The sequence below is a fragment of the Stegastes partitus genome, unplaced genomic scaffold (assembly GCF_000690725.1).
Source record: "Stegastes partitus isolate 25-593 unplaced genomic scaffold, Stegastes_partitus-1.0.2 Scaffold838, whole genome shotgun sequence".
Taxonomy (NCBI): Eukaryota; Metazoa; Chordata; class Actinopteri; family Pomacentridae; genus Stegastes; species Stegastes partitus.
Genome location: NW_007578569.1, coordinates 170,426 through 194,255, shown reverse-complemented (window position 1 = coordinate 194,255; position 23,830 = coordinate 170,426). Strand labels below are relative to the sequence as shown.

Sequence of the window (23,830 nt, the reverse complement as noted above, 5' to 3'; positions counted from 1 at the left end):
AGAACGTGACACGGCGGTCATACATCGCTGTGTGTGACTGTAAACAGCTTCACTGTGACAGATAAACAGACATCACTGGGACGACCTTCCTGACCCGGCAGATGAGTCCAGATCCCTCCCTGCGGTCCTGCTCGCTCACGGTCAGCCCTGTGGGACACATCCAGTTATTTGTGCACATCATGCAATTTGCTGTATTCCTCATAATTTGTGGGGTGAAATCTGACCAAACCTGCAATAAGGGAGCCACAGAGAGGACAGCTTTAGAGCTTCTAACGTAGGAATCAGGACCGAGGATCCATCTGAGGAGCTGCAAGATGATAACAAGACAGGAAAAATGCCTATTTGTCATTTGAATTCAGTTTAATTTATTTTCACATCACTTGATAACTTCTACCTCTTTGGGTCTCTAAAATGATTCAAACCAACTTTAGAGGAACAAAAAGCCCGGTTTCTGTTGAACTCAGAACCTGTGAACCTGAGTCATATGTATGAGGAGTCCTGGGAGGAAGCACCTCTCACCCATCTGTGCTCTTTGAAGCCAGCCTACAGGTGGGCCCCTTCCTAAAGCCAACAGATGAAGGTGCTTTCTGAAGATGCTTCCTCCTGTTGGCCTCCAGGTGAAGCCACGTCCTTCAGCCCCCTAATGACCTTCCCTGATGTGAACAGATGTGGTTGCTGGGGGAGTCCTGATGTGACTGCAGTCTTAATGAGGACATTTCTTTGTTTAAGCCATTCAAGATTAAAACCTGACTGCATGCTTCCCCAGTAATAATGATTTTACAGGAGCTTTATGACATTTTCATACCAAATACTTTAATTGAAATCACATTTGAGAGATCCAGCATGCTGCTGCTCTGCTGCTTTTATGTTTCCTTCAGTGCTGCAGATTGCACTCTCATATGTTTTGATAAATATTAAATGAGCAGCAGAACTCAAAAAAGTTTGATGCCTTGCACATGAATATTCTATGAGTGTATCGTTCAGTGTGAGAGCGGCACACGACCCGGTTCTGTGTTCTGAATGGACGGGCATCGCAGGCTGCTGCTGCTGAGAGAAGGGAAGAGACAGAGACACACATCCTTTGACCTGTAACCCCAGCTGGAGGCATTCCTGACGGCCTGGCATCAACAGGAAGCCTGTGGACTACACACACACACACACACACACACACACACACACACACACACACACACACACACACAGAGCCTTGAAGCAATTCTATTTTAAAATAAGAACACATAGTTTTAGGCTTCCAAGATAAGCACATTGTTGTTGCTTCATTTAAAATGAAAGTGAAGTAAAAATAAAAGCAGAGTCCACAAACATGGACTATTGGAAGTCCATCCATCATCTACATACCGCTTAATCCTCACGAGGGTCGCGGGGGGCGGAGCCTAACCTAGCCGACTTAGGGCGAAGGCAGGTTCACCTGGACAGGTAACCAGTCGATTATTTGATGTGATACGGTAAAAAAACAAAAAAACAAATGTCCACACTGAGAACTTCAAATCCAACTGGAAAAATAATGCACAGATCCCAGTCGTGTCACTGGCTGTTAACAGATATCAGCAGGCAGCAGGTTTGTTCGTTTGTTTATTGGGCGGCTGTGCCTCAGGTGGTCCAGGTTGTCCTCTAATGACAAGGCTGGCGGTTCCATCCCCTCCACAGTCCAAGTGTCCTTGAGCAAGACACTGAACCTGAAGTTTCTTCCAATGGCAGCAGCACCGTGCATGGCGCCGTTGGTGTATGAGTGTGTGTGAACGGGTGAATGAGAAACACACTGTGAAGCGCTTTGAGTGCCACTAGAGTAGAAAAAAGTGCAGACCATTGATCATATTGCTGCTAGAAAAAGAGACATGAACACCGTGGGCATGATGATCCAGTAAATCTAATGCCAGGAAGTGAGGATGTTGATCTTTGTAGAAACACTTGTTGTTCAGATCATCATATCCGCTTTCACACTGAAGACGACACTTCACTTCCTTTGCTTTTTTCCCTTCGTTGCCACAAACTAAAGTCTGACGGCTGACAGCAGTGAAAGGCAGGTCAGATGCCATTTTTTTCCGTCTTGCTGCTGAATGACAAAGGATCTTCCCTCCAGCGTGTGTCGCTGCGTTTCCTTTGTTTCCACAGACTGAAGGTGAGTCATTGTGAGACAACAGAGGAGCTCCTGTCACAAACTCTGACAGCAACACGGGGTTTTCAAGGCTGAGCCGGAAATCTGACTCAAAACCATCTGCAGCTGTGATAAAAACAATCATCAAGCTAAACTCCATTATATATATATTACACATATCCCAGATATCCCCATGAAGGCAGAAACGCTTTTGTTAGTTAAGTGTCTGAACTTAAATAAGGACATTTATTTGTATGAAAAGCTCTTCTAGCATGAATGGTTTTCATACAAACAATCCAGCAACCATCCAGTTCAGAGATCAGTTCACATGCATGCACTTGGCGCTGTGGAAGTGATGCTTCACTTGAGCTCACTGAAACGACTGTGGCTTACATCAGAGCAGCCAGAACCGCTGTCAGAACCGCTGCCAGAACCATCTGATCTACAGCCATGACGTGTGTGATGAACAGTGATTGTGCTGATTGTTGATACCGTGGGTGGATGCTGGTTTAGCACACACACAGGATCAGTCCTGACAGATCGCTGCAGCTCATCGGCTCTGATTCACTGCGACAGACTGAAATGTGCGTCTGCTGCATTGACTGCAGGGCGATTTGAAGGGCGTGGGCCAGGACGGAGCGAGCTGCAGGTCACAGGTTCATCCTGCTGTGTATTTGTGGTACAGTCCTGTAACCAGATCCCACATGGAGGCTCAGCCCAGACCAGATCAGACCAGGGCTGAGTAAATCTCACAAGTGTTGCCTGAAAATAACTCCCGCTATTTATAACTGCTGTCTCTGCAGCAGAGGAGGAAGTTCATAATATTTCATTGACGTTTGTTCCCCAGGTCCCACTCTGAGAGCAGTAATCTTGCTCTGACAACAGCACACTGTGGCAGTTTCCAGTTTCCACAGGAAGGCAGAGGAAGCTCGAGGACGCCGATTAGGCTGCAGATGTGGAGGAGGGAGCTGCTGGCTCTGCAACCAAACACACCCTCTGGACAGCAGTGGCTTTAAATGTAATGAATGGAAAGTTCAACGGTTGCAACTCGTTATGTTCCAGCAGCATCTCCGGTGGAAATATGGAAATGATTTTAGGATGGGTGAAGTATTGTCAAATCAGCTGGAACTTGCTGCCCTCTTGAGGTTTCATGTTACAACAGGCAGCTCGCCGGAGAAGAAACCGTCCATGTCCTGAAAGGTTGGTGAGGCTCTGTTAGTGTGACCCATCACTGCAAACAAGATGTGCAGCACAACCCGACCGAGCAAAACCCCAATTAGCAGAAGAACGGCTGTACAAAGGCTCACAAAAGAGCTTTGTGCAGCACAGAGGCTCCTTCCTACCAGCTGTCTGGAGCTCTGGTTCCCAACCGGTTCAGGCTGATGAAGACCCAGTCAGAGGAATTCAAACTGATGAGTCCAAATATTAAACTGGATGCTGATGAATGTGACATATTCCTGTGTGGTATCTACCGAGGCTCATGTTCATTAACTCATAACTTTGTCTTTGGTTTGGTCGGGTGTACATCTGAGTGGCAGAGGCTGACATCTCAACCAACACCGCAGACTTTTATCAGTTTCAACCATTTATCTATTAATAGAAAAAAATATTTGGCCATTTATTTCTTACTTTTGACAATTTATTCACTGCTTTAAGATGTCAGTATCGACTACTCCTTACTTTTAGTTACTTTAACCATTTATTCCATAGTTTCAGTTACTTCAGGCTTTTATTTTAGCTCATTATTTCTTCCTTACTTTTAGTTATTTTAACCACTCTATGCCAGTCTGTGCTACTCAGTCATCACAGGGATAAAGTACACAGTGTCTTCTTAATTCAGTAGTGTGTAAAAAGCAGAAAGTGCTTCTGCTCTGGCATGAAAATGACAGAAAGGTAAAGGTGAGCTGAACATGTGACAGTAAAATATCATGTTGCTGAAGACTTCTATGTGGCAGCAACCTTCACTACAAAGGCCAGAAGAAAGACTAGTGAGACTCAAACATGGCTGCAGAAACACCAGGGCATCACTAAATGTACTTTACAGAGTAATTCCTGTAATGACACTATTTCTGAGATGAGGACTGAGGAAAGTCATTCCCTACTTATTACTTCATATTGAAGCTGTATTTATTTGTTTTTTAAAGGACAACTACTCTGTTAGAAAGATGAATTGCCAAACATATATAACCAGATACTTATGGCTTGTTGTGGAGCTCAGTTGTTGGTTTTGGTTCTGGTGTGCCACCCCATGATTTTCAGTGGCTCTATCTGCCCCTACAAGAAACATTTCTGGGTTTGCCCCGGTCTAAAGGTCAGTGACAATGTGCAGGTGGCGTTAAGGAGAAGTTACCCTCCTATGATGGGAGAGAACCGATCCTTTGTAGGCAATGTGATAAGAAAGCACATCGCTCTCTCATAACCTTGTTGTGTGAGGAGATCCTGTGAACTGCTGAATAAAGAGACGCTGACTTCAAGAGAGGGCTCATTCCTTTTCACCTACACAAACTCGAGCTGGATCCCCGGCGCCCTTCTTTTCCTCCTCCGGGCCTGGGAGTGAAAAGACCACAAAATGAAATGAAAAACTCAGAATGAGGCCTTCCACAGTGGGAGGAGGGACGGAGTGGTCAACGGGATCAAAGTGAGGTGAGAAGTCTGTTTCTTTATCAGCAATAGAAAGGCTCATAAAGGCTCATAAAAAGGAGGGTATAAAGAACCTATAAGTGCATGACTGATCAACTGGTCGTAGGAAGTTTAAAGGGAGAGAAGAAGGTTTGGAGAAATAACCATGGGAACCAATCAGAGTAAAAACAAAGACCAGTGATGCAAAATTCACATTTATGTTCAATTCTTCAAGTGTTCAACAGCTTGAGAAACAAATATGGGTTTGACGGCACATTGCAATTTGATGGATGTAAAAAAAACCTGCTGAAAACATTGTGAGGGACATTGTGTAAGAGAGACGGAAAGAAAGAAGGATGAGAGAGCAAAGATGTGGCTCAGCGGCTCAAACAGGGCAGGAAGGTCGACGAAGAAGAGAGCAGCGACCAGCAGAGACGAGACAAAGAAACGCTCGTGTTCACGATGGAAGAAGTCAAAGAACACGACAATGATGGAGCTAACGTAGAGTCGAGCGCTCCTGTCTTATTAAATCCCGTACAGGTCTTCAACGCTCCAATCCACAACCCCCATCAGCCAGCGGCCTCCCCCGAACAGGGCCAGGCGGTCGCCACATCACGCAGAACAACAAGCCTCCACCCTGATCCTCACCCCCACCGGGCTGAAGGTGATGCAGTCACAATGGGGGTTTGCAGACCTTGGACTCAGTGTGACGTAAGTTCTCCTGAAATCGATGTGAATCACTTCATCGTGAAAATGGAAGAACAGTACAACAGTTACACTATAAAGAAGTGACTCGTTCTCTAATGAGAAGTCTGGCTACTGACTGGACAACAGTCAGATGATAACCACGCCAACGACTTCACTCAGGGACCAGGCCTCCAGTTCACCGGCCTGTGGGAGAGGCTTAGACCTGCAGATGGACAGCAGGATGGCTGGGTTTTGGACAAGGTAATACAGCAAGAGGGTGAGACTGTGGCTCGTTATGAAGCAAGGCTGAGAGAGGCATTTGACAGACATAGCAGAGTTCCTAGACTTCTAGATGGTGGAAATAACAATAATCCACGCTATGACTGTCAATTAAATTCTTGCTTGATGAGGGGGTTTAAACCTGACATTACAGGCTGGATAAAAACGTCATGTTGGATGGGAAATGGCACACTGGTGAACCCGGTATCACATGTAAAACAAGCCAAGAAAGTCATAGCTAAAAACTGGTTTGTTATCACTGCGGGACGGCGGCTCATTACTCCAGAGTGCAGGGCTGCAGCTCCAGTTTGGGGATGGGGTGGGCATGGTGGAGGCTGGTGGGGATGAGGAGGCCGTGAAGGCCGTGGTCATGGTGACCACGGAGGTTCCTATCGCCGAGACAGAAACCAGGAATCAGCATGACTGACCACCTCAACAACAGAACCTGAAAGTGACCTTAAGCCAGGTGACCTCGTCCTCATCAAAGTGTTCTGACCAAAGAAGCGGTCAGATCCACCATGGGGGGGTCCGTGGATGGACACGCCACCTGGAATTACAGGACTCCCTGGAGGAGAGTGCCACCAGTTGGTTGGTAGTGTACCTGAGGCCTTCTGAACCTATAGTCTCAGTGGGGAACAGGCTACAAAGGGGAGCTGCTGCCCTCGGCACGCTCGTCTCAAACCTGGTGAACAAACCAACCATCCCTGAGACATTAGAGGTGAAAGAAGTGCAAAAGGAACCCTGCTCTCTCCCTGTGGACTCTTGAACAAAGATGGCATCTCAACAACCAGGACCTTCATCTGAAACATCGTTCTGGTCAAGGTTGTATGCTAGCACACCACAGACAAACAAAGAGATACCCTGTGCTGCCTTCTGCATCATGTTAGCTTCACTTATTTGGTCGTCCTGCCTGTCGTGTTCCTTCAATTAAATCTGTTGATTACAGCTCTTGTACTGATGACATTTGGTTGGCTGCAATCTCTTCTTCAATCCACACACTTCATTTTTGCTATCGACATGCTAAGTATGTGTGTACTCACATGCCAGGTGCCTCTACCAACCCTCACATAGTGCCCAGACCATTTCTGAACATATCTGAGTTGTTTCCTGATATCCTCATCTCCCTCAGTCCTGATTAACACTCTTCTCCTAGCAACCACTGTAAATTTGCTCCAACCTAGAGCAAGTTCTTGCCACAGCTTCTCAAAACTTAAATCAACTAATAAAACAGGAGAGAAACGTGTCTTTGGACCAGTCTGTCCTAAACCAGAGATTGAAATCACTTGTTATACCCCAAATCTTACACGACTGGACTCTTCTCCTGTATATGTACCTCCATCCTTTTGCTCCTCCATTCTCATTCCTTGCACTACTTACAAAGGCAATATCAAAATACAACACAGGCCAATAATGGCAGCAGCTGTGCTCCATGTCAGACTGTTGCAGACGTCATGGGCACTTCCCCCAGACTGATCTGATGTGACTATAACATGTACCTTAAACTCCCTCCTAACTGGGTTGTCCGCTGTGCTGCTGTCATGCCCTCTGACTGACGCTGGCCCTGCAACATCCCATACTGGCCGGAGGCGCAGAAGGAGGACAGTGTTAAACCACATGACTCTGTTTGTTGCACAGATGTTCCTCAAGACCACAAGTTGTGGACCACTGGTGAGAAGCTTGACTTGTCTCCCTTCTCATCTGTCTGGATCTGTGAATGCCTCGCTGTCCGACTTCCAGGAGGAGCTACACAACCTGAGGGCTGCTATGCTTCAGGGCCACAGTGTGCTTGATCACCTTCCTGCCTCAGCTGGAGGTGTTTATGTCCTTATTGGCACTTGATGCTGCAGTTATGTACCTGACAATGATGAAGATGGAGGAGAAATTCAACCTCGTTACGTGATGCTGTTGAGAATGACTTTAAGATAATTAATGGTTTAGCCGTGGTACACCGTGTTCCTAACACTACTCACACCACTGATACAGTTTCTCCTTATTTTTCTTGTCATCATGCGTTGTATGATTCCATGTATTAAGAGCAACAGTTAGACAGACTTCATGCATCAGGAGAGAAATCAGGAACAGCGTTTGCTTTTAAAAGAATAACTTGCAAATCAGGATGAGGTTTAAAGTTTACAAAGAAGGTTTCTAAATGACGTTGATACAAAAACGGGTGCATTGAATATGCATTTAGGCTCCAATCACTAAAATATGTCGCTGCATTTTTCCTTATTACATTTTTATTCATTTATGGGGCAAAAAGCATGAAAAGGGGGAAAACGATGGAAAAATACTGAGGATTGTATCGCCTGTTTTGCAGGAATCTGAAAGTCTGTGAGAATGTGCAGGTGGCCAGAGAGTTGCCCTCCTACACCAAATAGGGGAGAAATGATCCTTTGCTGGGCAACGTGATCAGAAATGTCTGAATACTGACGGTCGTCTAACTCGGGAGCTCCTCTCCCACAACCTTGTGTTGATTCTGTGCACTGCTTGAATAAAGAGACGTTTGAGAGTGTTGGTTCCTTTTCACCTCCAGTTTTACACTAAATAGACCTGAAATACATCAACTAAGTCCTGAGAGATACAATTTCACCCTAAAACCTGAATTATTTTTAGTCTAACGTTACAGGAGTACTCATTGGTTTGTGGTTCTCTGGCTGTGTGAGCTGTACCTGATGGACGTGTACGCTGCCACAACACAGGCTCAGCTGCAAAAGTTAGTGATAAATTATGCTTCCAGTTATCTCAACACTGGCCCCGTAGTCTCTTCATTACTCTAAGGTGTCACAGCTAATGGGGGAATGATGTGTCTGTGGTTTCATTTCAAAATGCCACTACGTATGTCCTGATGTAGAAAAGGAGGACTCCACTGTCCCTGCTGAGCACAACAGACTCTGTGATACAGTCCTGCTACCTGTGATCCCTGGACCCTCCCACGTCTCAGCACATGAACACCGCATTAAGCAGCAGCATTGTGATTTGTCAGAATCTCTTGTGAGGGACAGATCTGACCTGCAGAGGGCGATAGAGGAGCTGCTGCACAACCATCCGGTCATGCTTGCCTGCCTTGATTTCTTTAATCAGCTGTTTCCTCAGGCATACATACAGTGATGTAAATGACATACTTTACATACATTATGGAGCTTCTGGCCTGTTTCCCAGACAAGGATGGAAGGTTTCAACTGGTCTGACGAGAAAGAGAGGAACTTGTAATTCATGTCACCACCCAGTGACGCTTCACTGTCACTGTGATCACAGCCTCACCTTCTGCTGACGACATGGAGACAGAAAACTACCATGAATAATTCCAAAGGACGTCCTATGTACAGCCACTCTGTAAGTCTTATGGGACTTTTGAAATTGAAAAATGACAACATGAAATCAAAACCCAGTGATCATGGGTGTTAATTAGGGTCCGAGGACCCCTACTTGCTTTCATCTAAGCTGCTGATGCATTCAGCAGGGATCTGGGCATTCATCCCCAGGATATTTTCATGAAGTTCCTACATTCTAAGGGCTTTTATGCACCAATTTGGTGGCATTAATTTAAAGTGGAAACTCAAAGTTCAGGCAAAAATAACAAATGTTATGCACATGTTTTAAATATTGAAGGGCACGTATCGACTGCATCTTCCCTGAAATCCACACCGATGCCGATGATTTAAAGTCAAGCAGTCACTTAAGGTCACGTGAGTGTTCATTGTGCTCATGAAGATGCTGCAGTAAATGTCACAGCATCACAACAGTCTTTAGGATTATCCTATGGGGATCTTGAATGTGTGTACCAAGCTTCGCTGAAATCCGTGGCCTGGACATTTTTGCTCAAAACACCAAAGACAGTAGGGTCTATCCTCTGTGAAACATGTCTGTGAAGGTCCTCAGTCCTCCAGCTCATGGTTATTCTGGTAGTTTAATGGTAGCAACTGGACCTGCTTAAGTTCCTTGAAGACGTTCCACCTCTCATCTAAGAGGCTTCATCAGCTCTGACTGACTAGTTGGGAGTTCACATCCTGATATCCTGAAGGAGACGTTAATAACCCAAACTCAGGTGTTAATGTCTCCTTCAGGATATCAGGATGTGAACTCCTGTGACACATGAAAAAAAACAAGTGTCAAGATCATGAGTCTTATGGTTGTTGAGATATTTCAGCTTTGGTCAAGTGGTTGGTCCACCGCCACGCTGCCAGTCCTGGAGCCTGGTTAGGATCTGAACAGGTCTCTAGAAACATTATTTCATCCTCTTGGGAGTACAAATGCACATAGTTCACCTGATTCAGGACTTTCATGTTGCCATACATAGAAAGTCTTTCGGGGTCCAAGAAAGAATATGTGTAAAATAGTTGTTGGTATTCGTTATAGACTTCTATACTTGGTTAAATATATTCTCTGATAAGTTGACGTATTTTTGGTTCCAAATGCACGACAAATCCCTCTTTTAATGTTTAAAACAAAATCTTCAGAAATAAATAAACTATACCTGTACAAAGTCCTGAATGGGTTAAAAATGTGTAATGGAGTGTAAAATACACACAATAAGCAATACAATATGCACGATTAGGACGTGGAGAAATGGAAAATGCTCATCCTCTGAGGAGCATGAATGTGTTCTGTAAATTTAAAGGCAAGCTGTCCTTCAGATTTCAATCGGTTCTGAAAATTCTAGCAGACTTTTGGCCTGTTGGTTGGTCTTGATGACAGACTGGTGCTTCTATAGAAAAAAAAAAACTCAACATCAACATTCACCACAAATGTAAACATCCAGTCCTTTGTTTTCAAGTGACTGCGTCTTCACTCCAACTGTTGGTCAGGAGGAGAATGACAGCCAGCTACATCAAAGGTCAGGAGGTCACCCACTTGTCCCGATCACACGTCTTGATCAGCTTCTCTCCTCAGCAGGAAATGCAAACAGCGATCTGGCAGCTGTGGCCCCTCACGCTGCAGGTAGGATGTCACTTTGACTGGCTGCTAGCTGCCCGCTATTTGTCTGACAGGCTCCTCCACTTTCACCTGGGATTCTAAATTTAGGCCAGACATGGAGTTCAGGCTGTTACCACGGATGATGTAACAGTAGAAACGGCTGCAACTGCTGCAGAGGTTACAAGACACTGAAATAGGAAGGCGAAAGGTTAAAGCCTCATGGCCCTCTCAGGTTGAACATGTGTGAGTGAGAGCTTAAAAAAAGAAACCCAGTATTAAATTGAAGGGGATTTCATGATCCTGTTACCAAGATTTCAACACGTTTGAGTCACTTGTGTAAAACGTCATGCCAACACACAAAAAAGCCCAGCTGGACTGTCTTTGTTCTCAGGCTCTATTTAAGTGTGATCTGTTGTAAATGTCTGCTCTGAGCTGCCTGCTGGTGTGTTGATGTCACCAGAGTTCTAATCAGCTGCTCACACAGCAGCAGCAGATCCACTGCAGAACCACCGGCATTAAGATTGCATTTGTCTCTCAATCACTATAAATAGAACATATGAATTTATGATTACGCACACAGTTGCCAACTCAGACTCCAGGAGCAACATCTGCTCTGTGGCAACACAGCAGTCAGAGGTTTAAAAGGCAAAATCCACTCCCAAATCTCCAGCTGCAAAATAACCTGTGTGGGTAACTCATGATGAAGATCACAGATGTACAGATCAGATTTTAAAGGTCTGCACAGGTTACAACACGCACAACATTTTATTCTATTTATTACTCCATGTTTGTTCACACCCAAAACAAAACAACTGTCTTCTCAATGCAAATAAAACATCCATCCATCATCTCTACACCTTCATCCTCACTAGGGTGGTGGGGGGCGGAGCCTATCCCAGCTGACTCAGGGTGAAGGCAGGTTCACCTGGACAGGTAACCAGTCTATCACAGGGCTACACTTAGAGACAGACAACCAAGCACACTCACATTCACACCTACGGACAATTTACAATCACCAATTAACCTCAGCATGTTTCTGGACTGTGGGAGGAAGCCGGAGAACCCGGAGAGAACCCACGCTGCACGGGGAGAACATGGAGACTCCACGCAGGAAGATCCCGGGTGTCCTCACCGGGACGTGAACCGGCGACCTTCTAGCTGTGAGGCCACGGTGCTAACCATAAAATAACCAACACAAGTTAAATTGTAATGTTTAATTTAGATTGTTTAATGTTAATTCCATGCTGTGTTTCAGTAAGAACAATACAGATTCCCTGTCTGTGGCTCCAGTCAGATATCCAGTAGTACAAATCAGCTCCAAGTTACACATAATGAAGCAAAACAAGAAGAGCAACGAAGGAAACCGCAAAAGAAAGAAACCCTCTGATCCTAGAAGAGTTTTAGTAAAAAGCAGGGGTGAAGCAGCAGAAAAGAATATTAATCATTATTAACTCATGCAAGCACTGACCATTTTGATTTTAGGGCTCTCTGTCCAAAGAGCGGGGTCAAATCCAGACTCGTCTTTTACACAAGTGAGAAATCTCCCAAGTTTTTTTTTCTTTTTTTCCCATTAAAACCACAAGCTACAGATAAATCAACCTTCAGAGATTCAGCATGTGTGCACAGTTACAGTATTTCAGCACAAAGTACAGTCCAAGGACAACTACAAAAACATGACAACAGAATCACTATGGTGTAAAAGTTCAGCACTTCTTTGCCCCACGTGGATATCGCGAATTTTGCCAACTTCCTTTGAAAAACTAAGTTAACAAAAAGGGCACTTGTCGTTTTCCAAACTGCCCATAAAAAGGTAAAATGATCTGCATGACATTTCACTAAAAACAGAGATAAAATAGCTCCCATAACTAAGTCAACATTATCAGTAATAAAAGTTAATTTCTGTAATTACATTAAGAAAAATTCTCAATACATCCAGCAACTGATAAAAATATTGAGGAAAAAAAAAAAAAGCAAAACCAAACAAAAATACAACAATGAAAACAAAGATAACATTTTCAGAACCGCTTGTACCAGGACAAAAAACACAAAACAATCCAGGGACCTCTGTCTTTATCTTTGTCTTTCTAACATTGTATTTCCTGTCTCAATTAAGTGGTATTTACTTGAATGATGTAAGGGCTAATATAAAAATAAAAAAGAAGAGAAAAATAAACTTGTTAACTCCGTGACCCTGCTGGGTCCTGGAGCTGCAGAGGTGGAAGAAAAGGGAAAGGAGGGGAGGAGGAAGAGGAGGAAGAGGAAGGTGACTCTCAGAGAGGGAAGACGGGGGAGGAGGAGGAGGAGGAGGAGGGATGAGGAGTGTGAGGAGGTGAGGGGGGAGGGTCTCAAGTTGTTGGCTGTTGGTGGCATAGTCTCACTGGGCCTCATCCTCAACGTCTTGCAGTGCCTCTTTGTTCTGTTCTTCGCCTGGTGGAGAGAAGATTTCCTGTCAGTGATCGTTGGGTAAAAACTTCACAAGGCTCCAACCTTACCAGTGACTGAGTGGCAGGCAGGTGGATACGTGAGCCCACAGTGGCTGAACCGTGGAGGTGGAGGGCCGTGGTGACACATCACTGGTGGGTTTCTGGGTTTTGTCCACACTTAAACAGAGTCTGGAGCGTGAATGCAGTGGTTTGGCATCGTAGTGTACACGGGGAAAATAAAACACACTCGACTAATGAAATGAATACAGCGTGGCTCACATGAGCTGTACGGAGGAGTTTGTTGTCTGAAGGTCGTTGCAAGGTCCCTTCAGCAGAGTGAAATGCATTTCTACAGTTGATGTGCACAGTCTGTGGAGCAGGAGTCTCAAACTCACGGGACTCAATGATATTTTGTGGCCCCCTACTTGACATCAAAGTTTCACGTCAGTGCAGCCATTTCTCTCACACACACACCTACGCCAGTTGCTGCTCTGGCGTTTTATATTTTTATCCCTGTGGGCTGCCGTAGCTCAGGCTCGTGACAGCAGTTAGCAACGTTAGTCACTGGAAACGTGATTCAGGAGGGTCACTGAGTGGAGGGAACATACATCCTGTCACCCAGTGCAAATGCATCTTTAAGCCAGACTGAGGGCCTCAACTGCTTCCTGCCTCCAGCCGAACGTGGCTCAGCTGCAAGAGGAAGTGCAGGTAGGAGGAGCCGATGTTCTGAAGAACCTTTCATGTTCTGAATTGTTATGAATAAAGATTGAGGAGATTGGATCAGTTGTACTTTTTTGAAACCATTCTTTAGTGGAATACTTGATGCGGGGCAGCCTCACCCAGACCTCCAGGGTAAGTTGGGTCTGAGACCGCTGCTGTTGAGGCTTTAACAATATCAAGAGTTCAGTATCGACAGCATGTGGCGCCACCATTTTTCCAGTATTGGTAACACCTGTGGACATGATGATTCTAGGACTTTTAATATATATGTTTTCCTTTACAGATTGTTGAGTTGCTGGTACTTCTAGCTGTGGTTGTGCTGCATCCATAGCTGAGGAGGATTTTATGTTGCAGTACAAACGAGCATACAGTGAGTAAAAACATGATGGGAGGCAAACGAACGGGGGATCAAACAGCTGGTGACCGTCCCTTAAAGAACCTTATAGACAGACATCTTAGATTCACCGAATTCTCTTAAAGCACCTTAAAATGAGTCTCCCTGAACCTTTGATCGACTTGCATTAAAAGTGTTGAAAACAGCAGGAAGTTGTTGTGGAAGCTCATCTTCTGTGGTTTTCTTTGCTAGTTTGCTCATGTGCCTTCAGCGTATGCCCACCTGAAGCAGTGTTGTCTGACGTACATGTCGCTGTTTGCAGAGACTAACACGCCGGCTGTGGACACGCGTGTTCAAATCTAAACTGTTTAATGTGGACCTGGTCTCAAAACTAAAAAAACAATCAACAGCCGTCTGCTGCAGGTGTGGTGAGCTTTCATTTGTGGGTTCCTCCCTTGTTTCCTTCGTCTTTGCCTCAAGACAGTCTTGTTTATGGTGAGTACAGCAGTAATGCTGTTAGATGAAAGAACAGATTCTTTACAAAAGCAGCACTACAGCAAAAATGAGTTGCTTTGGAGGAAGGTGCCCAAGTAAATGTAGTAGTATTAAAGGTGTTAAAGTATCAGCAGGGACAGCAGTCATGCAGGCACGGGGCTTATATGACTGGCTTACTATTACTAATGCAATCATGTGCAAGTACCCTGATATTAAACAGTCGCTGTGCGAGTGAAGATGGTTTTAATTACATTATATGCTGCTGGGCAGTTCAATCTGTAAAAACTCTGAAGGTTTTTGTGAGTCTGGTTTGTCGTTTCAGCCACCTTGTATTAAGAATCTAGTAGAAATCTGTGCATGTAGCTTCAGATTAGCACGAATAAAGCAGATTTAGGTGCAGTAGAAAACTAAACAGGCTTTAACTAGAAAATTAAAACAACCTGATCTGCACTGAAAACTAGTTGAGGACAGTTACGGCAATGGGACGTTCCCTTCTCTAAGAGCATGAGGCTTTAAGAAGTCAGCCACAAACTGACTAATAGTTGTAGTGGATGACAGAGAACAATATTTGGAAATATAACGCAGCACAAAATACAAATACTCAAGTCTTTCAGTCATCCCTGCTGATGAGCAGTTTCATCCGGCAGCAGGAACTTTTAAAGTTGTGTGAAGTAGAAACATAATCAGAGGTAAAAAATCTGTAGAAACTGTATCAAGGGGCAGCATCAGTCCAAAAAACCTGCATGCCAAACATCACTTCACCGGTGTTTGGTGAAATGGTGCAACTGTGTCATTCAGTCCAGTAGCTAGGAGAAGTGACACGGAGCTGATAAAGTGAGAGGGGAGGAAACAAACCAGGTGACCAGAGTTTGAACATTCAGTGAAGCTTTTACACAACAGGATGACATGCGTTTACATCTACAGGAACAACCTCAGCTAAATATTCTAACTGGAGAGGGCCCAATGCTTCACCATCTCAACTTCATGACCCACACTTTGTACAGGTCATAACTGGGAGACGGCACTTGTTAAACTGGGCGACTGAACTGTTCAGAGTGAGCAAGCAGTCCAGCATGCCGACAGCATGATCTAAACCTCTGGTGTACACACAGGTTTAACAGGCAACTATGTGGACACACACTCTATACAACCATGAGTGAGGCTGAACTGAAGAATTTCCAGAAGAGCAGTTTGTATGTGACTCTGCAGAAAGATCTAAAAGGACAGCCTGTTACAGAAAGTTATGAGAGGATTCGACTGAATGAGTGAGTTACAAAGCAACAGGTGAGTGGACAGATTCATTCAAGCAGCGTTAGTGCAGAGAGTAGAAACAAGGCAGCCACACACACACACACACACACACACACACAGCAAGGCGTGGGTGAGCAACACTTACAAAGTACAGTTAACATGGGAAACGAACAGGTTTGTTTCCTTTAGGACTCTACAGCAGAGAGAATGAGAAAAAGACAAGAGAGATGATGAGTCACTGTGAAATAAGAAGGTGTGGATGCTCTGCTCGCAGCAATGAATGGAGGAAGAGGAAGAATGAATCTGAAGGGGCTGAATGATTTCATGTATTTATATCCAAGTTGAAAGATGTCTGCTACGAGCTACTACTTTATCGTTGATAACTAACAATGCCTTAAGCTTTAGCTGTAGCTTAAGGGAGTGGCAACTCAGCAGCTACGAAGACAATCAGCCGAGGCAGATTTACGCAGCGGTAACTTGCTAATCCTTCTATGACTTGGAGAGACAACAGCAACGTGTTGCCTGTTGTCAGAGGCAATAAGCGATCTGTATGCTGATGACTACACTCTGTAACGCTTCTTCAAAGGAAGAAAGAGAGACTTGTAAATGTTTCGGTGTGAAAGACTGGACTGTGTCTTTCCACTGAAGGTGAGAGAACTCAGAGTGGCATGTCTTTTCCTGCATAAACCTGTTAGCGTTACGTGATAACCACATGTCAGTTTCAGGTAGCTAGTCACACTTCAACAGTCAGGAAGTAGCTTGGCAGACAGACGGTTTTAGACAAGAGTTGGTGGAATCTTCTAACTAAATATCTAAGCCCATCACATTGTTCCACGTTTATCCCCTGAAAAGCTCTAAATGAGCAGCTCCTGATCTGTGAGCATGAACCAGGTTGTATTGTCAGTCTGCAAAGCTAACATTAGCTCAAGTAGCTGAAGTGAGAAGCTGTCAGAAGAAGTATTCAGGGTTGTCAGAGATCTACAGCAGACCTACGTCAGATTTGGTTTACCAACAATTTGCAAGTATTATAAGCATGAATTCATAGTAAATGTGCGTAAAAAGGTCGCCAAAAACAAATGACTTCCAACATGGCCTTGTGGTGGGTAGAAACTGAACCTGTCCTTCTCCATCTGTCTCTCTACAGTTTATTCAGCGCGTGTTCATTTATAGAAATTTAATCACAATATGAAAGGGAAAGAAAACTCAATCTGAAGTTTTCCTCAAATCTTTCAGCCCCATTTTAAAATGCGACAAGGCAGGAAAGCAGGTGACATTTGTTAGGTAGAATGACTCTGAGTTGACTCTAGTTTATCCTCGTGTACGCTGTGCACACAGGAAATCTGCACTAAACTAACCCTGGACATGCACACAGTGAGCACCATGACCGACGTCCTCACAGCTTGAACTGACGTCAGCATTTTACAACGATGCCGGAGCTTTTCACTTCGATTCTTATTATTACATTTTCTTTTTATGATTTTACACAGTCGTGTCACATTTATGTCAAGAGGTGTGTCTCCACTGAAGGAACGTTCTCTGGGGAACAGGAACCTTTTGAGGTTCTTCTAACGGTGTTTCCACAGGAGGAAACATGGTCCAAATTCCAGGCAAATAATTTCACCTCCCAAAAAGTCCCTGCCCCGCCCAGTGTTCACCAAGGCTCACAAGTTTTGGGGTGGGGCCACTGACTGGTGAAGTCTACTGGGCTTTCTGCAGCGTCATTACACAGCCTGCATTACTGATTTCTAACCCCGCTGTGAAAACACAACGTGCGGTAATATCCAGGAACTTTCACCTCCAACAAAGCCCCTGGAAGATTTGCTGGAAAAGCACCTAACGACCAGAGAAGACATTAACCTCTGATCCTCCGTGGCTTAGCAGCTTTTAAAGTGGTTGGACGCTGTAAGAGGACAGACTTTCAGCAGCAGTATTACGGCATTTCTCTTAGGGATATACGCAGAGTTAAGGTAACACAAAGTAAAGCTGGAGCGACATCGTCCTACGTAGAGACAGGATAAAAACACATCCCATTACAAACAATTACTTGAGCCTATTAACCAATTGCACTATGGTTCAATTCCCAAAGCTGAGTAAACACATTTTTATCAAACCGCCTCTGGATACAGTCGTAGCAGACTCTTTTTGATGAACATGACAGTCTTAGAATTGAGCATTGCTGCTGCCGTTACTTGAATATCACATAAAACGTGACGACAAGCTACACACACGAAGCTCAGTAAGAATGTAAGCGGAATATTACATACAAGCAATGAGTACGACAAAAACAGAACATTAATGAAGTTGCTCACTGTATTAAAAAAAAGGAGAGTAACAGGAGATGAGTGAGTTAGTTCATCAGTGTCAGCAGCTAGTCCTGAAAAGAGAGGCTGTGCAGTGACAGATGAGCAGCAGCAAAGGAAAACATAAAGACAGCGTTGGTAAAACACATTATGCTGGTGTTAGAAGAAGGACCGTGTGTGAGTGTCTTACCCTCTCCCTGCATATCTGAAGTCCATAGTGTCAGGTTGTCACGTAACAACTGCATGATAAGTGTGGAGTCCTTGTAGCTTTCTTCACTCAGCGTGTCCAGTTCTGCGATGGCGTCATCAAACGCAGCCTTTGCCAACCTGAGCAAACACACTGCTGTTGAAATCACCTCATACTTCAACATGTATGTTTGAACTGTCAGGAAACAGATCTAAAGTTTCTCTCTGGTCACTGACTAAAGCCCTAAAAATGAATCTCTGTGGATCAAAGGTTTTTTAAATTAAAAATATTACTTCCTCCCTTAAAATTCCTTAAATTCAACTCTATACCACTGCTTCCTTTATAAATCTATGAATCCCACCCACCCCGTCACTCATAGGGCTACCTCACCTGCAGCTTTGCTCCCGCACTGGAACACTACTTTATGCAACAGCGTCAAGCTGTAATATTGGGGTAATTCAGCTGTACATGTTCAAACCAAACACTGAATCTAAAGAGGAACATGAATGAAAGCCCCACCCTGCAGGTAGACAGGCATGACTTCTTAGGTTTGCTGCATATGAAACCTTGGCTGTCTAACCTCAGACTGTCATTGGTTCACTACAGTGTCTACATTACCCATGTGTCAGAGGTTTTTCTGATGGAACCCAGGTCATAATCATCTACAAAGAGCTGCTGTTACATATTTCTTTATGTATATGTGACATAAAGCCAAAGTCACATGAAAATGGCTTTGCAGGGACAACGTTAATGCCCTGAAGTCGCTAAGTCCAGTTTAATTCTAAATCCAAAGCAGGACATGGCAATGGAGGGGACAGGGGTCAACACAGCGAGTCAGGGGTTCTTCTGACTGCAGAATCAACTCTGTGGGGGCAGTTCTATGAAAAACTATTGCACTTGTTCACACTTTATGAAGCGAACGACACACACTGACAGTGACACCGTATTGAAGAAACAGTAACCTGCAAGCGCGGTCAGGTGAGTTGAGGATCTCATAGTAGAAGACGGAGAAGTTAAGGGCAAGGCCAAGGCGGATGGGGTGCGTGGGTGGCAGCTCTGATGTGGCTAGATCAGTGGCAGTTTTGTAGGCCACCAGGCTGTTCTCTGCTGCCTCCTTCCTGTTGTTGCCAGTGGCAAACTCTGCCAGATACCTGTGGTAGTCACCCTTCCTGGAATTGGGAATTAAAACAATGACCTTGCTCATTTATGTATTTGACATTCTGTGTCAGTAAAAGCCAGTCTATTTATTAGCCTATTTTTTAAATATATTTAGACCACAAAGCTCTTACATTTTGTTGTAGAAGACCTTGGACTCGCCCATGACAGCGGAAGGGACTAGATGCTTATCCAGTGCATCCAGAATGTCACCACAGATTGACTTCAGCTCATTTTCAACCTGCAAACAAAGACATTTATTCAGTCAGAACAATTTGATCATGAACTACTGAAGCCCTCACTTAAGTCCAAATGATATTCCTGCTGCTGTGTAGCTGCAAACATCAGTGAGGGTCTGTGTGTTTTGGACCATTGTTAGCACCTTTAAGTTTTATGCAACAACATGCTCATGGTCAGCTAGTAGCTGTACTATTTCCAAAGAGGCTAAAACAGTGATAAAAGAAATGCGTCCCCCCAGGGAGTTAGAGAGCAGCTAACGAAATCAAGGTGTACCCATTGCTGAATCCCATTAGGTTATTGACTGCAGTCCAGCTGCTTCTCCCATCTCTCTAACACACTGTGGCCTCTCCCACAATAATAGCAGCTCTTATTTCCCTTCATAAAAGCAAGTGAAAGTGGAGGACATGCCAACTATGACTCAGATGCAGTCTGTCCAGTCGCTGCTCAGTGTTTATCATTAACATGAGCTTATGATCACACATTAACACAGCAAATCTAAAATGCTTTGAATTGACAAACACATTTGGAGACAGCGAAATCATACAAATGATCCTGGCAGACAGTCTAAATACAAAATCTGTTTATTGATATGACGTGACATACTGAGCCTTGAGCCTGTATTGAGTGCTTTACCGTTTGCCTGTATTCCCGGATCATCTTCAGTTTCTCTTCTCCGCCCTTGCTCTCTTCCCTCTGTTCAATACTGCTGATTATCCTCCAGGAGGCTCTCCGAGCTCCGATCACATTCTTGTAGGCCACTGATAGTAGGTTCCTCTCCTCCACTGTGAGCTCCACGTTCATACCAGCCACATTCTTCATTGACGCCACCATCTCTGTTGAGGAAGCAAGTGTAACACTCCTTTGAGCCCTTTCTTTTAAAAAAATAATGTTTTTCTTAGAAAATGTTCCTAAATACCTGAGCATCCACAGAGCACACCTAACAGTCAAGCATCTCACCTTGTCGGCTGACTAAATCACAGTTGAAGTTCAGAAACAGTCAAACATCTAACGTCTTATTTCTTTGAACTACAGCCACTGCTGATGATTCAGGTGTCCGTCTGGGTTAGCTCTGCATATTTACTTAGAAATATTGTAATTTAACTGGCAAATTAGACGTGTTTCACAAATCCTCCAGTCTTTGGCTCGGCAAAAATGTGTATAATGAATGAAGCATTCTGCCGCCTGTGAGGTTGTGCTCCGGGATAATAATTTACGGCTTACAGAACGTGCAAGACAAGGTTTCCATGTGACATGACGGAGGGTTTTCAGGGTCTATGCTGAGGCTGCTTCTCCACCAGCTCCAAACCTCCACCTATCTTTTGGCACCAATCCAGCACACACATTCACATGAAAATCAATTACATGTAATGCACTTCTTAGTTACAGTTGTGTGGCATCATTTACAGCTGGTGAGATATTACCTTTTGATAATGAGGACTAACTTTGTGGGCTAAAAAGAACAGAGAACAGTCTGGGCCAGCGGCTGAAGCACTTCTGAAAATATCCGACTTTTTCCACACTCTACAAATGAATCCTTTAACAACATATTACAATTTGACAACCCTCTGCAGAATAACAGTATGAATCGGAATACATTCCAGCCAGATTACCATCCGGCCAGTAAACCATAAATCACTCTGTAAATACACTCGGTCCAAATCCCGTGAATGAGTCATGGTACATTCACTTAACGTTACTGGGCAACGTATGACCGGTGGCAAAGGCTGTCGTCTAAAAACAGCCTCTACAAGGCCTGTAATGGCATGACAGGCTGACAGGAGTGAACCAGAGAGAGGAAGACGGAGTCATTTTCGCCAATCGATCTGTGCAGGCTGCTTGCAGAAGGGGAACACCCCACAAAGCGAACAGCTGCCCTCCCACTCCCACTCACTGCTAACACACGGCAGGCTTCAAGTAGCTAATCTTGCTATGCCTATCTAATGTTTAAGCCGACTAGCGTTTTTTTTTTATTGCATCAAGTAAAACTAGGTAGCTTAATATCATGGCAATTACGACACCCTCGGAGTAGCCATAATGGCTAACCGAGCTCAAGTGTGAAGCTACAGAGTTAGCATGGTGCAGGGGAGGCAACCCCTGACAGCTCACGCTCCAGTAATCCGCCATTTTGTTGTAGCCCCTTCGCTAATGTTAGCCAATGTCTGTCACTACCGTGTGGTTCCCCGAAAATAAGAAGGCTTCCTGGCAGAGGCTCTAGTATTAACGTCGCGGTAGTTTTCTCCAACAACAACTCATATGTCATGTCAGCAAAGAGTTCGCTGATAAATAGAGGTAGAAGCTAAGTTAGCCCTGTAGCTAACCACGGCTAAGCTCCCCAGTGTAGTGCTGCTCTGTTAGCAAGCGCACAGAAAAAAAAAAAAACTCCCAGCGGCGAGCACTCCGAGCCGGCCCTGAAAATGTGCCTTACCGTCATATCGCTCTGCCTGCTCGGCAAGTTTCGCCTGATAAACTAGGTCCTCTCGCTCTCCCATTGTGTATCGAGATGCAGGTAGGGTAGCAGACTAGCTGATAAAAGCGGCAGGTCTTTAGTGATAAACACGGTGGTGTGCCCGGTCTGTCGGCGGTTCCTAGAAACCGACTGGGTCGATGAGTGCTGTTCCGCCCCGCCGGCTGCGATGCGCTGGGATGGAGCAAAGATGGCGACCAGCCTCATCCGGGTACTGCGCATACGCACACGAATCAGCGCCTGTGATTGGTCCTCGGGTTCTTCTCTTCCGTAGAGAGAGCAGCAGGCAGAGCGACGGTAAGCTCGTTTAAACAGTAACTACCGTTGAATGAGTTGGTTCATTACATCTGCAGCCAGTGTGTTAAACCCGCACTTATTTTTGATCCTAGTGATCGTAGTCTACAGGATTCATAGCAACAGCAATTCGGTCTTAAAAAACAAAACTAAACAAACCCACAATGACCCTTTACTCAAGGCTCCAAGTACATGCTTAGTGATATTTACATTCTGCACTTTAAAAAACATGTGTTTCTCTGAATATGGTATGAATTTACCTAGCAAGTTAAAATGCTAAATGTAAGACCCTGCAGTGTGATTTATTGTGTAAATGTACCTGAGTATGTTAAATATCATGGCTAAGACCATACAATCCCATGTAAAATACAAAATTGTCTGACTACATTTATTAAGGTTATACAATGTTATATATAATATAAATTAAACGGACTAACCTAAACTTTGAGACCCTACAGTATTAGTCTAACATATTATCTGAGTAACTTGAAAATTAAAGTGAAGACCCTATAATAAATGAATGAAATGAAAAAAAAATGAAAAATACTTTATTCATCCCAGAAGGGAAATTCAATAATACTGTGTACAAAAGAAATGGACCTAATTGACTTACATATTTAAGGTTGAGACCCGACAATATTACATAGAATATAAATTAAGCTGACCATCCTAAATGTTAAGAATCAACAATATTGTATACAAAATGCAAATTAACCAAACTTAAAAGTTGAGGTTAAGAACCCATGTTATTACATATTCTAACAAATTACCTGACAGATTTAATAATGAAGGTTAAGACCCTACAATATTATATAAAACACATATTTACCTTAAATGTTAAGACCATACAATAGTATGCAGTCTAACAAATTATCAAACTAGTTTTCAAATTCAGCTTTAGACACTATTATGTACAGTATAACACAAATTAACTTAGATGTCAAGGTTAGGAACATATATTATTATTTTGCCTAAGAGTTACTTTACTGATTTAAAAAATTAAGGTTAAGAGCCTACAATGTTATATAGCTTAACAATTTACCTGACTAATTAAAAGACTGAGGTTACGACTCTTCCCTCCTTGAGCCTGGTTCTGCTGGAGGTATGATCTCCAGCAGAACCAGGCTCAGGGAATAAAGGAATACAAGGAACGTAGAGAAAACCAGACCGTAAACAACTGGATAGATTGCTGGGACTGCAGGTCAAGGTAATGTCATGTGAAGGTATCTATAACGGTGACAACTCCATTCTTGACTTGTGTGCATGACTGCTGAGAAAACACTTGTGTGATTTAGGAGAACCGACATTTTAATAGACAGTATATCGACAATACTGCATTTCCCTTCTGGGAT

At 44.0% G+C, this 23,830-nt stretch overlaps 1 protein-coding gene across 3 annotated transcripts; it reads right to left on the bottom strand.

Moving 5' to 3' along the window:
- Positions 1-10,731: 10,731 nt before the first annotated feature.
- On the bottom strand, positions 10,732-22,359 carry ywhae1 (tyrosine 3-monooxygenase/tryptophan 5-monooxygenase activation protein, epsilon polypeptide 1). Of its 3 annotated transcripts, XM_008292851.1 has the most exons (7): positions 22,146-22,358; positions 20,354-20,553; positions 19,615-19,721; positions 19,288-19,494; positions 18,329-18,465; positions 15,984-16,031; positions 11,815-13,042 (listed from the first exon to the last, which is right to left on the bottom strand). In XM_008292851.1, the coding sequence occupies exons 1-6, from the start codon at positions 22,207-22,209 to the stop codon at positions 16,024-16,026; spliced, it is 723 nt and encodes a 240-aa protein (XP_008291073.1). In that variant the 5' UTR covers positions 22,210-22,358; the 3' UTR covers positions 11,815-13,042; positions 15,984-16,023. The 3 variants fall into 3 exon arrangements, with proteins under 3 accessions (XP_008291072.1, XP_008291073.1, XP_008291071.1); XM_008292850.1 differs by lacking the exons at positions 11,815-13,042; positions 15,984-16,031 and adding an exon at positions 10,732-10,742 and having other exon boundaries at positions 18,311-18,465; positions 22,146-22,359; XM_008292849.1 differs by lacking the exon at positions 15,984-16,031.
- Positions 22,360-23,830: the final 1,471 nt, after the last annotated feature.

Excerpts from the sequence above, each read along its gene's own strand:
- ywhae1 (XM_008292849.1), bottom strand. The coding sequence starts at position 22,209 with ATGGGAGAGCGAGAGGACCTAGTTTATCAGGCGAAACTTGCCGAGCAG. Across the intron at positions 19,722-20,353 it reads TCCGGGAATACAGGCAAACG|GTTGAAAATGAGCTGAAGTC; the intron begins GTAAAGCACTCA and ends CTTTGTTTGCAG. Across the intron at positions 13,043-18,328 it reads TTCAGATATGCAGGGAGAGG|GCGAAGAACAGAACAAAGAG; the intron begins GTAAGACACTCA and ends TCTCTCCACCAG.